This window comes from Hetaerina americana, unplaced genomic scaffold (assembly GCF_022747635.1).
Source record: "Hetaerina americana unplaced genomic scaffold, ioHetAmer1.1.p SCAF_9, whole genome shotgun sequence".
Lineage (NCBI taxonomy): Eukaryota > Metazoa > Arthropoda > Insecta > Odonata > Calopterygidae > Hetaerina > Hetaerina americana.
The window spans coordinates 44,189,762-44,208,567 of record NW_027287538.1 but is presented as its reverse complement, the minus strand read 5'-3'; the positions used below and the strand labels follow the sequence as shown (position 1 = coordinate 44,208,567).

Sequence of the window (18,806 nt, the reverse complement as noted above, 5' to 3'; positions counted from 1 at the left end):
CCAGATAAGTCTTTGATTCTCATTAGGTTCCCCAGAATTAAAAAAATACCAGGTTATTCATTAGATAAAACATCTACAGTGATTCCCTTTAGCACTAGGATCATTAAAAAGACATCTTTTTGTTTCTTAACATTATCCTGTCAAGAACATGAGGAAAATATTGAAATAGAATGAACACCTTTGGAACTATATACGAATGAACCTGCCATATTCCTATAAAAAATAGAAAAATGTTCTTCCTAAAATTGGAAAAATACTCTGGGGAAGTGCTCTTTGGAAGTCCATAGCGATGCGATACACAGTCAAACGTATGTCGTTCAAAACCTACTTCAGTGTTGTTTCAATGCTTCTTGGCTTATGAATGAAAAGAAAATTTTATTCTCAATGGAAAACCAAAATATATGCATTTTTCAACACATAATTACCTTATTTACATTCAATCAGAAAACCATGCCCAAATTTCCTTTTAGAGCTAATTAACATGATAAATGACACTGTGGCCACCTGGAAAATATATAAACTTGAACATGACTATGAAATGAATGTTGGTTCATTTGATTTCCTACATATATTTCTTCATTAGAGAGCAGTGAATTACACCACTTATTATAGCATGAAAAATATTTATGCCAAACATTAAAATGTTTGAGAATTGAACTGTTTTCTAAGAGAACAATTTTGTGGAATGGTAATTAAATGTATTTGGCTAACTACCACCAATAATTTATTGTTATAAAAATGCAAAAATGTTAAAATTACTGTTAATTCCCATTCTCTTTGTGACAATCCTGTTATTTCTTATACTACATGCAATTTTGCAGTACAACTCCCATTTTCAGTCAATTCACTCTTTGCTTCACTAAATGTAGAATTAATCACAACATAAAAGAGGAAACATTTTAATATGGGACACAAAGGAGTGAGAAAATTGCTGTCATCACCTACCTTAACCGGTAGATTAATGATAATAATGGAGGATTAAATCAACACTCATTGAAAAAATTCACTCATATGCAGGCACTCGTGTGTGTCCCTGGCTAAGAAACTTCATATGCAAATGTCAACATTGAATGCAATAGTTAAGTCCCAGAAAATCATAGAAAAAAATGCAAATAAATCCTTGTATGCACAATGAGCTTGAAGAAATGGTTTCAATTTACCAGAGCTGAAAGCATGCTGATTAGTGGAGTTTTGTTAAAACGAAAGAAAAGGCACGACATGTAGCTGCAGCAAGACTAGGCATTGACAATTTATTTCCAACCATTAAAATCGTAGATGGTTTCATATTTTTGAAGTATTATTGTTCATTTGTGGTGGATCTGAAAGCAACAGTTTCTCAATGTAAGAGCAAATTTCTGCGTAATCATAGTATCATGCAAATAGCCATGATGTCTCATGTTTATCTACTATAATGTATTTTGCCATTGTTGTTTTTAAAATGTTTGTTCAACTTTGTCATATGCGGTCTGTGCAATAAATGCGCAAACTGGTGCAATCTGGCGGTCATGACACGGATTTGCAACAAGCACCGCTAGTTGCTTGAGACTCAATGAGCCGTCTCTGCTTGGCGGATCGTTGAGCTATGCATATGGTGCCAGTTATATTAGTTTCCGTTGTCCTTGTTTTTACTGTTTGTCGAAAATGGAAATTGATGAAATCACAGAGCAACAAATCATCATCAAGTTTTTTTGGTGAAGTGCGGTAAAAGTTATCATGAAATTACTGAAATATTGACAGCTGTTTTTGGTGAAAATGCTCTGAAGAAAACATCCTTTTCAATTGGATTAAACATTTCAAAGATGGCTGACAAGACGCCATGAATGATGCAAGGCCACAACGACCTTCAACCACCTGTGTTGACAATAACATTGATTGTTCGTGGTCCCTTGTCATTGCCAATCGTCGAAAAACTGTCCGAATGATAGAGCTGATGAACTGAATTTAGGAAAATCAACAGTGCACACTATTTTAACCAAACATGATGGATGGATCCTTCACGATGACAATGCACCTGCCCATTCAGCATTGATTGTTTGCCAGTTCCTAGCCAAAAATTCAATCACCATCCTCCTCATTCACCAGATCTCACCACCTACAACTATTTCTTATACCCTAAATGCAAAAATGTGATGAGGGGACATCACTGGGAAGAAGTGGACAAAATAAAGCAAGAAACGATGAGAAAATTGAAAAGCTTAACTGCCGACAACTTCCAAAGGTGCTTTGTACAGTGGAAAAGAAGATGGAATAAGTGTATTGCAATGAATGGAGAGTACTTTGAAGGGGACAAAATCTATGCAGACCAAATTTTGCAAAATAAAGTTTTAATGGCCTCAGTCCATTTTATTGGACAGAGTAGTATATGTATTTATATTTCACCAATCATTTCATAAGCCTGAATCACAAAAATTATGGCCCATTTATAGATTATTTATCCAAAATATTTTTCTCATTGCAACAAGTTTTCACTGTGATTTAGTTAACTTCTGTTTGTTCCATTTATTTGTCATAATTTTGTGACTCATCACTTGTTATGCAAATGAAATAAATTAAATTATGACACGTTTGGTGATGATTTTCCATCCATTTCCTACAAATATTTCCCTGAATTATTAAGTCCACATGCATGCTAAAATCTATTAAGCACAACAGCCAAAGGCTATGAAAATATTCATTAAACTCTACAAGGATTTTCAGTAAAAAAAAGTAGGAATGTGTAGCCATTTTCCTTTCAGCTGTTGACAAATTTCCACATAAAACTGAGATATCCAAGTCTCTTACTTCTAAATTTTCCTGTGCTTTGCCATCTTCAATCCCAACAATGCTGCCCACTATTTTTCACTCCAAAAACTTCTCAATACACTGCTTCTCATCACTATTTTCCCCTGTTGCATGAATTAACCCCATGATTTTCATTAGCAGTAGACGCAGTAGTGGTAGGTTTTCACAAACCCAGGCAGTTAAAACTGTTACAATGCTAAGCCCTAAAATCATACATTGCAATAAATAATTTTTCAGCTCCATATACTTCCTAACTCCCTTTAATCTATCCAAAAGGCAAACTCTGACAAGCGGAAAAATGTTACATGCCACTGGTAACAATTACGCTGACAAAATTAAAAAAAATTGAAGACTATTTTATTTGACATTAACTGGTTATTTGACGCTGTAATAATATGGGATCTTTCGCTGTAATAATATATTTTAATTTTCACTTTTATTCCACCCTGAAATTGTCTGATTCACTAGCCATTCTGTCACCACCTTATCAATTTTTTATGCAATTTTATTCAATATACTTTTGTACTACAACTTACCTGGTGTCACCAGGAAATACAATTTAAGATATGCCCATGGTTTTAACCCTGATTTTTGAATGCTTTTCCTTTCTGGGTCTAAAACAAATGAACAGCATACATTAGAGTTGTTACAAAACTAGATTTAGCCATCTCCACTTGTGAAGATATATCCGTTTCTTTGGATTTATACTCTTAAGGTTGATACTTATATCATCTGCCTGTCCATTTTAAAGAGTGACTTTGATGGCCTGTACACCTATTTATATAATACCAACTGGGCCAATTTGACTAAAAATGACTGTAATAATGCTGTTTGAATGTTTCTAGTCCTCCATTAATGATGCAATTAATATATTCATGCTAATATACTGTTTATTCAGTAGTAAATATCCAAAATAGTTTGCTTTGAGCATCAAAGTATTTAATTACACCAAAGAAGTCTCTCCGTAAAATTTATAAAATCAATGGTGACACGATGGAGTACGTAAAGTTTTCCATATTTTGTGATAAATATACTTCATTGATAATATTCAATCATATATACCTAATAACTTAAAGTTCTTTTTGACTTGTAAATAACCACAGAAAATTAAGTAGAATACCAAAATTAATGTTTCTTGAAAATAACAGTTCTGAAAATCCTTTTAAGTCTTGCTTATCATTTCTCTTAAGTTTACCCTCAAGATTCCTTATCACTCATCCAAATTTTGAATTCAATAATATAGCTTATTTTATCAAACTTGAAAGAGAAACATTCTTGACAAATCGCAACACACTGATGTGTCGAAAGGTATAATGTTTCTCCACTACTTCTTAGAATGTGTGGCAATTCATTATTTTGTCCACTATATATTTTATTTAAGATGCCTCTGTGTCACTGCATCTCCCCAGAATATTTTAAGACTTTCTTTGTAATGCCCATGCATAAAAATGGGAATGAACATGATGTAAAACGACTGACCTAGTACTATTCCATTAACCCTTGCCAAAATACTCACTCGTTTAATCAATGTTAAACTAAATCCTCTGACTGATAATGTCTTAGCCAAAGAACTTAAAAAATGATAACAAAGTCAACGGCTTCAGGAAAGCTAATTACTAATCAGGAAAGCTTGTTACTAATCTGGGTCTTTTTTAGCACAATATTACATTACTTTTACAACATTACTGACAGTTTAACATCATCTATTGCGATTTTACCAAGGTCTTTGATATAGGATGAGCCATACACTACATTTACATACCATATAAGCAAATAAACCTATGATATCTAGAACTCTAATATTCTGGCAAGTTCTCTCTCAGAGAGAAAACATCATAAAAAAATCAATAAATCAAAATCCTCCAACCATGTATTACCATTTCGTGATAACAACTTGACGATAATCCTTTCCTTCTATTTGTACACAATGTTGGGTTTGGCCAGTTAAATATCTCCTGCATACAGATGATTTAAAAATGTTTCATGCAATTGATTGCTGCAATAAACACTGAGTTGCAGCCTAAGGAATGGTTTGACATAAATCACATGCAACTCCACATAAAAAAATGAAATGTAGTTCTTATAAAAATAAGGTTCCAATCTTGTGTGATTTTCATTTAGCTGGGGGTTTCCCTTGAATGAGCAGAATTCAAGTTTGATTTAGTGATTAGATTAGACAATAAATGGTGTTTTAATATAGACATAGATTAGTATAGAGCACATTACAGTTTAGGTCCATAAAATGTTGATTTTTCAATATTTTAAGGATACTTTTTTCTTTGCATTGCTTGATATGTCATTTGTTAGGTCTTCGCTGGAATATGCTTCCTTTATATGGAATCCTAATAGCAAATATCATATCAAATTGGATAACAACCAGATTTACTAGGATACTCAACTATCTATAACAGGAGCAGGTCATTAAAGTTCTGAAGAATTGAGTCACAGTCTAAGTTTTCCATCTCTGTCCGCACATAGCAAGCATCTTAGAATGTTCTTCCTGCTTAATTTACTTAGTAATAATATTAAGTCTTCTGAAGCACTCTCACTGCTAACCTTTAGGGTCCCTATAGCCAATACAAGGTGTGCTTTCATCAAAGTTTCTTTCTCAAAGAGTAAACATCAAAAGAATTTTCCATCCAGGTCTGATATGAGTATTGTCAAACTAATATATTTTTTAAAATTTCTCTTTAAATATTTAAAAAACTTGGTATGCAATGACAAATACATGGTCTAAAATAAAAGTTTTGATTTTAGAATAACTTTGTTAGTAATTTCATTTGTTTTTAATGCTTTACAAATATATTACCTGAATCTAGGCCTATTACCCAAGACTGCTAATTATCAGTAACCTTTTTACCATCTTGCACGTTGAAATTTCACAGCATTTCCCATTTAATTTCACTTCAAGACTATAACACAGTTTCAGGCATAAGATGATAGAAATCCTTCATGTTGTAATGAAACCTAGGTCGTAATAAAAATACTCAATGTGGAAATGCCAAGTGTCTTCTTTAATCATTAAGACTATAATATGGAAAAATTGTAATAGGGGTTCCGCTGAATACCCATAAAATCTATATTATTACTTACATGATTTACTATGATTTTAGGCTATATCCAAGTTTTATTTTCTTATAACTCTTAACTTGTTCCAAGGATTGAGGATTTTCAGAATTCAGGGTTCACTGGCCACACTAAAGTTATCATGCAAGCTCTGGAGGTAATGGTAACTAAAACACACACATACATAAAATGAAGATACACTAAACAAATGCATGGCATAAAAAAATGCCACATTTTTGAATGACAGGAAATGCATGAGAAAAAATATCATTAACCGTGACAGAATTATTCCAAAAACATGCTTTAAAATATGAAATGTTAAGCGGAAAGTGTGCATTTTGGTGAAAAGGGGCATTACAAAATAATAAATTTAAAGTAAAAATAAAGGCTGTCTTCAATAATTGGAAATTTGACATGAAATGCAACTCTTTCTCAAGTACAAAAAGAAAAATTGATATCACATACATGTTTATTCAAGGACGAGACCTCCAAACAAATTTATAAAAGGGAAATACAAAACTGAAGGTTAGGCATAAACATCTCAAATTATGTATTGTACAGCGGCCAATGTTGAATAAAATTTCACACACGATTGATAAAAATCTCTCCAATGCCATTACTTCTTCCTTCCTATAAAAATATACATAATAAACATTTTTAACATTTCAAAAAGGATTTTTCACTTCTCTTTCAGTTTAAACTTCATGAATTTTTAAACAATAAGCATAATTGCAATCACCTTTCAACTGCGTTTCCCAAAATTGCTGCAGCCTCAGTTGCATATTTCTTAGTTTGATGCAATTTTTATAATTTTCATGATACAGAAATCTGTTTTTCCCAAATACAGGATACTTCGTTTTCATTGTGCGATGACGTCTATAAAACTATAAATAATAATTACGTGATATCAGTTGTTGTTTATTAATGCATGCACATAATGAAGGAGAATGCTTAACACATCATGCAAGCAATGCTCATTATACACAGCAGATAAATGGAAGACTAAAGTGGGTGCATGGGTAGAGAGCAGAAATTCAGAATACAAATTTTTGTTTGGAAACAATTAATTCTTCAGGGCGGCCAGCATTTATATGGTTATTGGTGCCAGATTTTCCTCCAGCTTTTCAAGGATAGAAATTCATTTTTCGAAGTTTTGTGCTACCTTTTTTTAATGCATCATATCCATAAAGTAATCTAATGGACCCTGCTAAAGTTACATGAGCATATTAGCATTTTTCCACACAGCTTTTAAATTTGAGCATTATTATTAAAAGATAATTAATACACAAAAAAAGTTTTTAGAGCAATAACACAACTAAATAAAATCATAAAAATGGTAGAGAGATTACTTCCCATTTTTTGGAGTCCTAAAAGTGGAGTTTTTACTTTTTCAAGTATCTAAATGAATACCGACTGTGCCATAACAACTTTTGGTATTTTTCATTCCTGACACTTTCTGACACTCAGGGAATCCAAATTTGTAAACTATAATAACATAAATAAAACGCCTTTTTCAGGGTGTTATTGAAACTAGGTAATATACTTACTAACCCCTTACCATTTAAATCTATAATTTTGACACTCATTACAAGAAAGTATTTGATAATGACAGAAAAAAAGAAAGGAATATGAACTAAAATGGAACACTGAAGATAATTCAGCTTGAGAAGGTTTCAAGGTAAAAAGATACTTTTGTGGGAAAAATTTAAGGATTGAGGTATAATATCTTTAAGGAAAAAACTTAACCTGAAAATTCATGAGGTTTAAACAAGTGATATCACAGGAAGATATCAGTGGGCACCTAGTATTAATGGGAAAGAGGCATTCCTTTTACAGGGTATTTTACCTACTGCGGTATTCACACTGAAAAGAAGTCTGTACCTAGCCATTACTTCTACAGCATCAACAAAATGCACAAGCCATTTTTCCTTTCACTGTCTACTATCTAATTTAGTAAAATAACATGAATTCTCCAAATTCAATTTTAAAATCCTCAAAACCATGTTACATTTAGGTTTTTTTCAGTCCTGATTTAAAGGATTCAAGGATTACTGGCCACCTGAGCAGGAATGGAAATAGTCTTGATGGCCCAAAAATTGCAGTTTGGCATAAATTACCCAATAAGCATTATCATTTACAATAAATAAACATTCAAATAGACTAAAGCTAAGGACAACAATTCTGAAAACATTATTGATAACATAATATTCAAGTTGCACAAAAATATTTTTTTGAAAATTAAATATGGAGTTCAAATTAAAATTTTTAATTCCATTGCTTCCATTACAACACACTTAATGACATATGTAAAAAATGAATTGTATTGAAATACTAAAGAGATGAATTTTGACAATGTGAAAAATGACTTACTCCTTTCTTCTGGATAGAGCATCGTATTATTAAAATGATAACACTTGAATCAAAATTTCACTCAGTCAAGAAAAAAATCCACTCAATTACCCAATGGAACACAACAAAATCTGATTCCTCTCTATAACATGAAACACTGGATTTGATACCCAAGATATTTGATAAAAAATGTTCCGAAGAGGAAAATCATATTATGAATAGCTACCTATATTGACAATATGGAAAAATAAATTATCACGCCAATGGTTTGGGCACCACTCTACTAAAAAATTCTCTAGGCTAATTCCAGAAATCCAATGACTTTTCCAGACACTTTTCCTTAAAAAAAAAACTGCAGGAAAAGTTGCAAAAGTAACTTCAGCAGAGAAACTCTCTCATGTCCATTTATATAAGTTAGAAATTCCACACAAAAATTAAAAATTCATAGTGTGCCTCAGATTAGAATCCCAATCCTAGTCTGGTTCAATGATCTTTTTCACTGTGAAATTTCTCGAGTACTAAAAACCATTTACCAGACATTTTCTGGATTTTCATAATTGGTGGCCACTCTGAAATTCAGTTGTCTCCCACTTTATTCAATATCTCTATGTGTTATGAACGAAACATATCATGCATTCACACACTAGTCATGCAAACCCAAATTAACTGCACATAACATAGAAAAATAAAATAAAACACATGAGTCGAAAAGCAAGACTAGTGTATCTATAAAAGAAAAATCCTGGAAGGAAGCAATCCAGTGAGAAGGGGGAGGAGAGAGGTGGACTTACCTTGCTGGCACTAGCCTGTCTTCCCCACCTTCGAATGCATTCACAGTCGACAACTCGGGCATTGGCATCGTTTGGCAAGGGCAACGATCCCAGCAGACCCAATGAGCGCAAACCACCCACTGGAGGGCCACAGCGGCCCAGGAAAATGTGGGCACATTTGTACAACCTTGTTTGCAACGTCAGCACTTCTTCCAAATCATGTTCGCTGTTAAACAAATCAAAAGAAACAATAAATGCAATTGTAAGTAACGACTCCTGAGTGTAACGCCATACAAGCAAGTATTGTATTCAACCTTTGAGTGTCAGCATAATTACTTAATTTTGTGCAAAAATTGCCCGGGTATTTCAATTAAAACTGTCCACAAAAATATTTGCTAAAAATATTAAACAAAAACTTATCGCTGCTAACTTATTACACTGCGCAGAGGCAGTGAGAGACTAACATTCATTGCAATGCAACAATTTCAGAGTGTAAAAATCATTCGCCTTGACTAGGATTCTAACCCGGATCCCTTAATTTCCGGCAGAGTGCTTTAGCCAGTTAAGCTATCGAGGCATCCTCTCACACTCCGAAATTTTGTAAGCTTTAAAGGAACAATATGTTGTCAAAAAATACTGTACATACAATGTCACAGGCATTTATCATCAAGCACGATGCGCCGCAGTCCATGGGGTTAAACCAACTTTAAACAATAAGGGTGTTTTACCTCTGACAAATTCCAAGAAACTGCGGGAGATTTGACTTTTTGAGAGAGTCATCATGTGTGCATTACAATGCAACAATTTCAACATTCATTGTGTTCACAGCCCACAAGAGGGATACCCTGAGAGCTGATACAGCACTCAGCATTTTCCACAGTAAACAATACACCACTGATGGTACAGTGCAGCGAAAGTATTCAGCAATAAAAATTCTATGTATATCCAAAGTTATTTATTTCTTCATTTCATTATCATTGAACTGCACAAAGTATTGGACTCAAACATCTCTCAAATTGTTCAGTCTGAGTCCATCCAAAAGCCCACCTTAAGCATTACAATACCTAATAATGATAATAAATGGATATTCCCATCTCTAGTCATTAGGAACTCAAGGAGTACATACAACTTTGGTATGGACAAATGGATCACGAAAGATGTAAAGACTGACTTCATCTAACTCTTAAAGTGTAACTATAATAACTTACTTGGCCATTGATAGGAACTGTACAAATAGAGCACAAGGTATCATTCCAGGTCGTTCCATTGAATCAGAGTATAGCTCTGTTTCTCTATTATATAAGTAAATGAAATCATTCAACTGCTTGGCAATAACAGCCACACGATCCTTTCCAGTTAGCTTCCTACTAGGAATCTGAAAATGATAAAACATTTTTAAATCACATGGAAATAGGTAATTTCTCACAGGCCACATAACATTAAATGAATCAAGTTTATTTGATGGTTATATACTATACACTACTACTATAATATAAAGGCTGCGGCAACATAACTTCCCCTTTTCAAATACAAAACGCTTTCAAAAAAGGAAGTTATGTTGTCGCACCCTATTACTAATACACAATCTGTCGGCATTTGTTCTTGATCATGGAAAACATTTTATTATATATTCCAGCAATTGCTTATCATAAAATGATACATAGTACCTCTGAATCAATGAAATGGCAATACATATTTATCAAATGGTGAAAACTGTACACAGGCACAGAGAAAGAAGATTCTATCCTACCTTGACAAAATATGGAGTCCTGAGATTGCATGAGGCTCTTCTTAAGAACCTCAAGACTAATTCTCCATGACTTTCTTCCGTGGTTCTATTCTTCTCAGGCCCTAGTAAACGACGAAGAATGCACGCGAGATATAGGCCAAATGCTCTTCTAGCTTGATACTGACTGAAAATATGCGAGTTCTCATTAGCATCACTGTTCTACAAATGGTGCATCAATTGAGAAAAATTACTCATATTATTTCTATGCATTAAACATAAACAGTAATGTTAAAATTGCTATTGCAAATTATTTCAAGGGTCAATCATCTAAGTATTGCAGATACACCCAACAGGATAGATGCTATGAAGAGGGAGAGGCAATCTTTCCCCATGGGTAATCTATGCTAGACCTACACAAGTACCCGCAATTACTTCCTTGTGGCACAATTCGAATTGAACCGATGAAAAAGGATGGAAAGAAAAAGCGGATGAAAAGATACCATGGCTGTAGGAAATGTGTTGCGGATACCTGCTCTGAAATTATAAGCTATGCTATTTTATGGCTGAGGTCACCGATTCATTCAGCTAAAAGTAGCTTCTTAACCATCATTAAAGTACGACCATGAGACTTTAGTTTTCACACTCTTCACTTTCACAATTTTCTGGCAGGAAATGCTTTATTTAAAAAAAAAAACAATGAAAAACTTGATTTACCATTCAACATAATTTCTAGTAGAACATAAAACATGACTAAGATGCTTTTATCCAAATTCTGAAATGCAGCAAAGCTTGACTCAAAAAAGTTTTTCCTCTCACCCAATTACTTCAAAATGATGTACAAGGTTTAATTTTTCATCCTCCCACATACTTCTTTCATTTTCTATTCCTCCAATCATTATGGTTTTTTTAATGCGTGTTAAGTAAATATAATCTACATCCAGAAACAAAAAGTTGAAACTTACATAAATCAGTTAATTCCCAAGAGTTGACGAACAAAATATCACAGAATATGATTAAATGACATTTATATAAGGAGGTTAACCAAATCCAGTTTTTTCGAGTTCCAAATAATTGTGGCAATTACCTGAGTTTGCTCCCATTCTCTAGGCCCTTTCGTATCTCCTCTTTAAGAACATTCAACTCCAACACTTCATCTGCATCACCTTCACCACCATCTGAGAAAGGGGAAAATAAGTGTTTGCATGTTTGAATTGACAGTGCACATGACCATTTTACATCTTATCAAACAATTTTTCTCAATAATTCTATTTAAAATTTTTGATGATTTTTATACAGCGTCATAAATGTGAAATTATAGTGCAGATCTTGTCAGCTGATTGTGCTATCATGGCATGTGCAAATTAAAACTTGCTCTTGAAGGAAAAATGGGTGGAAAAGCAAAGAAATGAAAATTGTAAGTGAAATTTATTGATTCATTAATTGATGTCTCCTTCAAAATGCAGCTAAACCTGGAATAATCCATACTCTTAAGGGCACTAATAGGTGGAATTAAAGAAGGGGGGTTACAGGGAGTGCGTGTGTGTTTGCGACTTGCGACAGTCAATTAGTTCTGCAAATACCTGAGCGAGGGAGTAATTGTTATAACTATTTATTTGTATTTCATTTGTCTGAGTGACGGGTCACTGGCGTCGGGCTTCCCGCCCCGTAAACCCTGAGTGCGTGTGTGTTTGCGACTTGTGACGGTCAATTAGTTCTGCAAATACCGGAGCGAATGTGCCTACACATACCGGAGTGATTGAGTGGTTGCTATAGCTTTCTCGCTCCCTGTAACCCCCCTTCTTTAATTCCACCTATTAGTGCCCTTAAGAGTACGACTTTGGGTTTTTATATTCATTCCATTCATTCGGCCATAGTACGTTCTATATCTCTTTATCTGGAATAATCCAGTCCTCCAAAACATTACCCAAAGAATAACCCCTCCAAAGCACCATAAATGACAGTTTTTTCTTCCTTTGTGGATTAATTCCATAATTAGCAACACGTCACAAACAGATCTACTGAAGCTACTTAATTATAATGGTGAAGTACCTTGGTGCTGAATTGATGCTATATGCTATAAGCAACTTTCACATTCCTCTCTAGACTTGCTAAACTTAGAAAGCAATGCCATGGAATCTTAAATTTTTGCATGTATTAATGCCACTAATCCTCTTTTATGAATTTGCCATCCAGAAACTTCCACATCAATTATACACAATAATTAATACGATGACAAAGTTTTCTAGTATTTGAATCTGAGATTAAGATTAGAAACTCGCTTTAATGCATGTCTATCATCTCAAATTTTCACAGATTCATTTTGAAATTTAATAAATTTGGCCACCACAACAAATTGCCATTGCTAAGGGGCAACTCGTATGTGCAAAATCTACAAAACCAGGATTTGAGGTCTGACCAAATTCCTTGAAAACTGACTATACCCTATTGTTTCTAAATCCTGCATTAGAGAACCACTTCATTCCAGAGAAATTGATGTGGTCCATGGATTTCTTTGAAAAATGGATAATATTTTAAATTAATAGTCCAAAAAAAATTCCCTCACTCATGTAGAATAATTCAATCAGATGAGAAATATTTATGGCATGGAATCCAAGTTTGCCATATAATAAGACTTACAGCTTAATGAATAATGCACAAGTTACAGTGCACTGCACAATGATTTGCCTATGAAATAAATCTGTAATGGAAAGAACTGCATATAATAGTGGTTGTTCAGTCTTATGAGAGATTCAATGCCTGCATAAATGTGACCATAAAATTGCATTAAAAGTTACCACTTATTGACATCTACATTTTTATCTTGTCACCTGAGTGTGACAATTATGCCCAACTTTTGGGCATATGGGGTCCGCCCTGAGTTTACACAACTTAAAAATTATCTTCATTCTAAGAATATTCCTTTTTTTGGACATGGCAACTTCATTACAGGGAAGGGTAGAAATATCAACACATAGAGAATTTAATACTAACATGAGATATAACTATTTTACAAACTCTAATTTTAATTTTCGTTTTGTTGCCATTAATTGCAAGATTAACTAGATGTGCATTCAATTCATGAACCTCACCTATAATATCTGATAACTAAACTGGAAACTAAGGGTTACAATGAAAATCATTAGCTTCCTATTTTGCAACTCTTTTAGGAAGTGAATTGTATGCTGACATATGATAATAGTATTTAACTGCAAAGCCAAATTGGCTGGTGAAGTTTGGACTTCAAATCTTTGAATGTTTATATAATTAGCATTGGCATCAGCTTCATTTGGACAAAAATATCTCAGTAAATGAATATTCCAGACATTATAAGTGCAATATCAATGATATGTTGCTTGGATCTGTTTCCAGTTGGCACTTGAGCCCCACTAACTGGGGAATAGTATTGAATATGCACTTGTCACAAGGAAATGTAATTTACAGCATGATTACAACAGATTTTTAATACCAATGTTGGTTAATGGTTAGTGAAAAAATAGCTGTTACTGACAAAAAAAATAAGGCTTAAAAATCCTACTTTTAATAGAATACATTATTTTGCTCTCACTATGACAACTAACACATTTATTTCAGTTATGATCACTGGAAGAGGTGAATTCTTTTATGACACTCACTGGCCAGGGAGTAGCCGAATGAAACCTACCTGACTTCTCATTGAAGTCGACACTCAAATTGGCACTGCACCCCACAAGGAGGGCCCGTTCATAGCGAGTGAGCACCCTCTTCATCCTCGATGATCCCTGTTCCTTGGAAGATCCCTTCTTTCCCACCACTTGCTCTTCCTCCACATTCGGAAACAATTGCTGGTGCATGAGCAGGTTGAGGTTGGTCTTGTTGCCCGAGTAGGGAAAGAGTGATGGGGGAACCGACGGAGCAGTCAGGGTAACCCCTGTGTGAGGATCCAGATATGTCCGATACCGGTGCCAACTTTCAGCCGAAGGGAACACTCGAACAAAGCCGCCACGGCGTTCAAACTCAGCCCGAGCATCCCTCACCATCCTCGACTCCTCTGAGGTGAGTGAGGACGAGCTTGCCGACAGGCGTGAATTGCCTGCATGTACATTCTTGCGTGGAAGAGCATCGGAAGACTGCGCTCTGCGACACTAAAATAAAACGATAGGGAGATGACCTCAGGGGTCAGTCATCACAATGACATTTTTTCATTAACCTTGCAAAATGACCTGTTTAATATCAGTGGAAATCACAAAATTGGAAAAACTAGAGCATAACAAATTTTTGAGCAGTCAGATGAAACATGCAAGGCTAAAAGGAGATTATAATGAAAAATTTAAGTGGTTTATCCAGAAATATTAAGTAATTTTCATTTTTGCACAGTCTTTTCAAACCATCCTTGTACTGCCAGTAATATAGGATACATAAAAAGACACAGACGGTATATTTACCAGGCATTACTTTAATTTTAATGGTATGTGTTCAGTAATATAAATGCAAAACAGTGGATTATTTTTTTAAATAATACAACTTACACTGGATTTCTTAACCCGCGAGACATGCTTATCTTTGGGACTTGAGGATGAGGTGGAGTTTGGCCCATCGAGGGAAGTGGTTCGTTTAGGCATCGTGCTATGGGAAGAGCTACCATCACCACCACTACCACCACTTCCTCCTGACCTCCTGGCCATGGGATCAACTGCTGGGATGCCAACCAAGGTCAGGAGATCAGTCAGCATGGCTGACTTAACTCGCACATCCAGTGGAGAATCACAACCAAGGGACGGTGACAGATTAACTTCTAAGAGCCATGGTTTCAGAGAGGAATCTATCAGGATGTCAAAACCAAACAGTTCTGAAAGACAAAGAATTTAAATCGTTAACCAGACAAACATTTCGACAAAACTCTTTCAAGTACAAATAATTTTTATGCAATAAATTCAAGGGGAGATTTTTGGGGAAATGCACACTCTTTATGGATGGAAATTCATCAGTAATGAAAATGCAACTCCTTAACATCTCAGTGAATAAAAACCAGCATTAGATAAACAAACTATTCTGAAATTAATGCATGAAAGCAAACATTTTGTATTTCCTCATGCCTTTTCACATGAAGGAGCTCACGAGGCCTATATATCATGCATGTGCAATAAATCATGGATGTATTTCTGACTCAAATAGACGTCAGTGTTTCCCACTCTGCCGCAATAGGAAATGTTGAACATATTAAGTTAATTATTCAGATACATAAAGATATGCAGAAAGACTTGTATGAAGGCACAGTGTAAAATTCACAATGACTTCCCAATGGGTTAGATTCTTGGCCTAAACACATGGGGATAGATGAGACGTGCTTACTGGCCTTTTAACAAACTATATCCATTGAAAAAAGCAAAATAAATTTAAAACACAGGCACTTGATGACAGGGACACACATACACAGCAGCATAAAATGATCTATATTCTGCCAAGACTTCTCTGAACAACCCAACAATGACCTCACAGAATTTTGGGTGGTATCGAACAGGTTAGTAACAGTTAAATGATCATAGTCTAACAAAATGTGTCCCATCATACACAACTGTACCTAATATAATTCTAACATGAATTCCCCAGTTGTTGGGAAAAAACCACAGTAATCAACCCAAAGGTTCATTTGAAAGGTGAGGGTAGAGCTCACCTAATTTGCCAAATGTCACATGAAATTCATATATCAGGATAGGGGAGCCAGTTCCCGTGCCACCTTCATATTCAGGAAAATCTGGTACTTGAAAATTCACATATTTTGAGTGAACCTGGGCCCACTAGCCAAATGCTGTACCCACTAAGATACCAAGCCCCTTGAGTGATGACAGTGAGTCCCTGGATATGCCCCAATTAAGCATTAGACAAAATATGGTTTAATGCCAGTTCCGTGATAGTTGAACTCAAGTCCACAGAATGGCAGGAACATTTTCTTGATACAAACACACACACAAACGTGATACAAATTGTAATGCCACAAAACTGAGGAAAAACTATTTCAGCTTACCAAAACAATTATGTGGATGAGGAGCAAAAATGCGAGTAGCTGACACCATTGGGGGAATGGATGCAAGCACTGCCTTCACTACCACCTCCTCAATGCGCTGCATCAACAATGCTGTGTCACCAATTCCATTGGCTCGCAAATGCCTGAGGAGAGCACTCAGCGTCCATTTATGGCCAAAGTCCTCTGCAGATGGATCTTCACTCCTTGTGAGTAAAATATTACAACATATGATGACATAAGCAAATTTAGTCAATAACAGCATTTAAATGGACGAACACAATGTTTTAAAACAAATATCTTTTGCAACATATTTATTTGGTCTTAACAATATTAAGCTCCTCATACTTAGTGGGTAAAATATAAAAAAATACACATGTCATAATTAAGCTACACATATTGTCATTGTACTGTTATGCAACTTGTTTCCAAAGCCTACCTAACTGGCAGGATGCCAATAATAATAATCTGAGAAATAATATATAATTCCCTAAATAGGTGATTAGTCATCCATTTTATTACATTAATATTGGATATTAAAATTCAGGATCTAAATGGCTGAGAATGGAAAGATGCTGTTTTCCTATTGTTATTGCATGTACTGAGAAACCCCAGAAAACTATGCAACTTCCTCTTTGTTTCTTGAATTTAAATCGTGAAAAATTGAATTGAACACATTTTACAAGTTTTCTTTCTCTTCTGTGAGAGGATTCTCTAGTGAATCCTTAGAAATTATCTATTTCTCACATTTCTTAATTGAAAATAGGCTTAAGAGGCATCCAAACTGGGTAGGTATTAGGGAGCATGCTTTTTGGGTGCATAATGGAAAGGCAGCTTGAGTTTGGACACCCAATGCAGTAGTACTGCCATTTATGTAACTAAGAATAAAGAATTTATAATTGATGCACAGGGGTAAATATTTGGGCAATTGAGACTGCCAGTGCAAAAATTCTATGTAGTTGCAAAAATCATGGTATGATTTTCATGGAATTCTGAGTTTTAGTTAACAATTCATTCAGTAATTTTTATCAAAATTTTCAATTTCTTTCATCAAACTATATTTAATCTTTATAAGTAATCAGTTTTTCTAGATTTTGCTTTAATTTATTAGTTCAGATAGTATCTCATATCAATAATTTCAGACTTCACACCTTACCATGTATGTAGTATTTTACTCCAGGGGAGTTGTCGGGCATTAATCCTTGTCATTAATTGTTTTAAGATTTGTTTTATGTCATGTGTGGTTCATTTATTTAGGCATAATTTTATAGATTAAGTTTCATATTATTTAAGTTTAGCTTAGTGTCAATTAAATGTTTGTCATGCAATAAGTTTTTGTTGGATCTTTTTCATTTCTGTTGGTTTTATTTCTTTTTAGGTTTCCTAAATGTAGTGATAATGTTCTTAACATTGAAATGAAGCACCAAACAAAGAAACATGTTCTTACCTCTACATTTCAAATATCTGTATTCAATTACTTAATAAAATCAAGTTTTTACAAAAACAAGACTACATTATGTGGAAGATGCCAAATTTCTCTGGCCTTAGAAAATCTCCACCTTTTCCCACCTAACATTAAGAAAGTCCTCCACTTGTTCAGTGCTCCCTGAGAAATAATAAATGCACTCTCTCAAAGAAAAAACCTATGACATTGTGAACTACAAATATATTACATTCCCACCGAGGCCATTATTCTTCTCCTGGTTGCCATATTTCACGCACTTGGAATTATGGGGTCGCAATGAAGTGTATTTAGGATACACTTCTACTACCCAGGGGCTAAAATACGTGCCTATTTTTAAACACCGGACTGATGAGTATGGACATAGCTGTACTATTGTAGACTTCAGATGTCACTATTGTGCCACTATCAAAACAAGCATTTACACAAAGTTACCAATCCAAAATTAAAATAAATAATAATATGATGCAAAAATCAGTCAAATTTTAGGATTCCTAGGTGGTGTTCATCATAGATTTAAGCTGAAAGTGAAACATGCCTCTTTTTAAATGGCATTCCTTTTCCCCTAACCCTCTCGAATCTTACTTCCCTAGATCACAATAACCAGGGGCACACAAGAGATCCCTTGAAAATGTCATTATTACCTTGACT

The 18,806-nt window shown here is 34.5% G+C and overlaps 1 protein-coding gene across 9 annotated transcripts in view; it reads right to left on the bottom strand.

The window, feature by feature from the left end:
• The window catches only part of TTLL5 (Tubulin tyrosine ligase-like 5), a 36,224-nt gene that overhangs the window by 3,594 nt on the left and 13,824 nt on the right, over window positions 1-18,806 (bottom strand). For 8 of the 9 annotated variants that reach the window (XR_011703041.1, XR_011703042.1, XR_011703048.1 and 5 more), the window contains 9 exons: window positions 16,697-16,899; window positions 15,201-15,520; window positions 14,357-14,816; window positions 11,780-11,870; window positions 10,717-10,879; window positions 10,175-10,341; window positions 8,988-9,192; window positions 6,587-6,731; window positions 6,313-6,477 (listed from right to left, as the gene is read on the bottom strand). Coding sequence is in view for 1 of the 9 variants with exons in the window: in XM_071597978.1 (XP_071454079.1) it covers window positions 8,988-9,192; window positions 10,175-10,341; window positions 10,717-10,879; window positions 11,780-11,870; window positions 14,357-14,816; window positions 15,201-15,520; window positions 16,697-16,899 (1,609 nt within the window). In the remaining 8 variants the exon portion in view is untranslated. The remainder of the gene's footprint in view (window positions 1-6,312; window positions 6,478-6,586; window positions 6,732-8,987; window positions 9,193-10,174; window positions 10,342-10,716; window positions 10,880-11,779; window positions 11,871-14,356; window positions 14,817-15,200; window positions 15,521-16,696; window positions 16,900-18,806) is intronic. The other variant, XM_071597978.1, reaches the window with a different exon arrangement.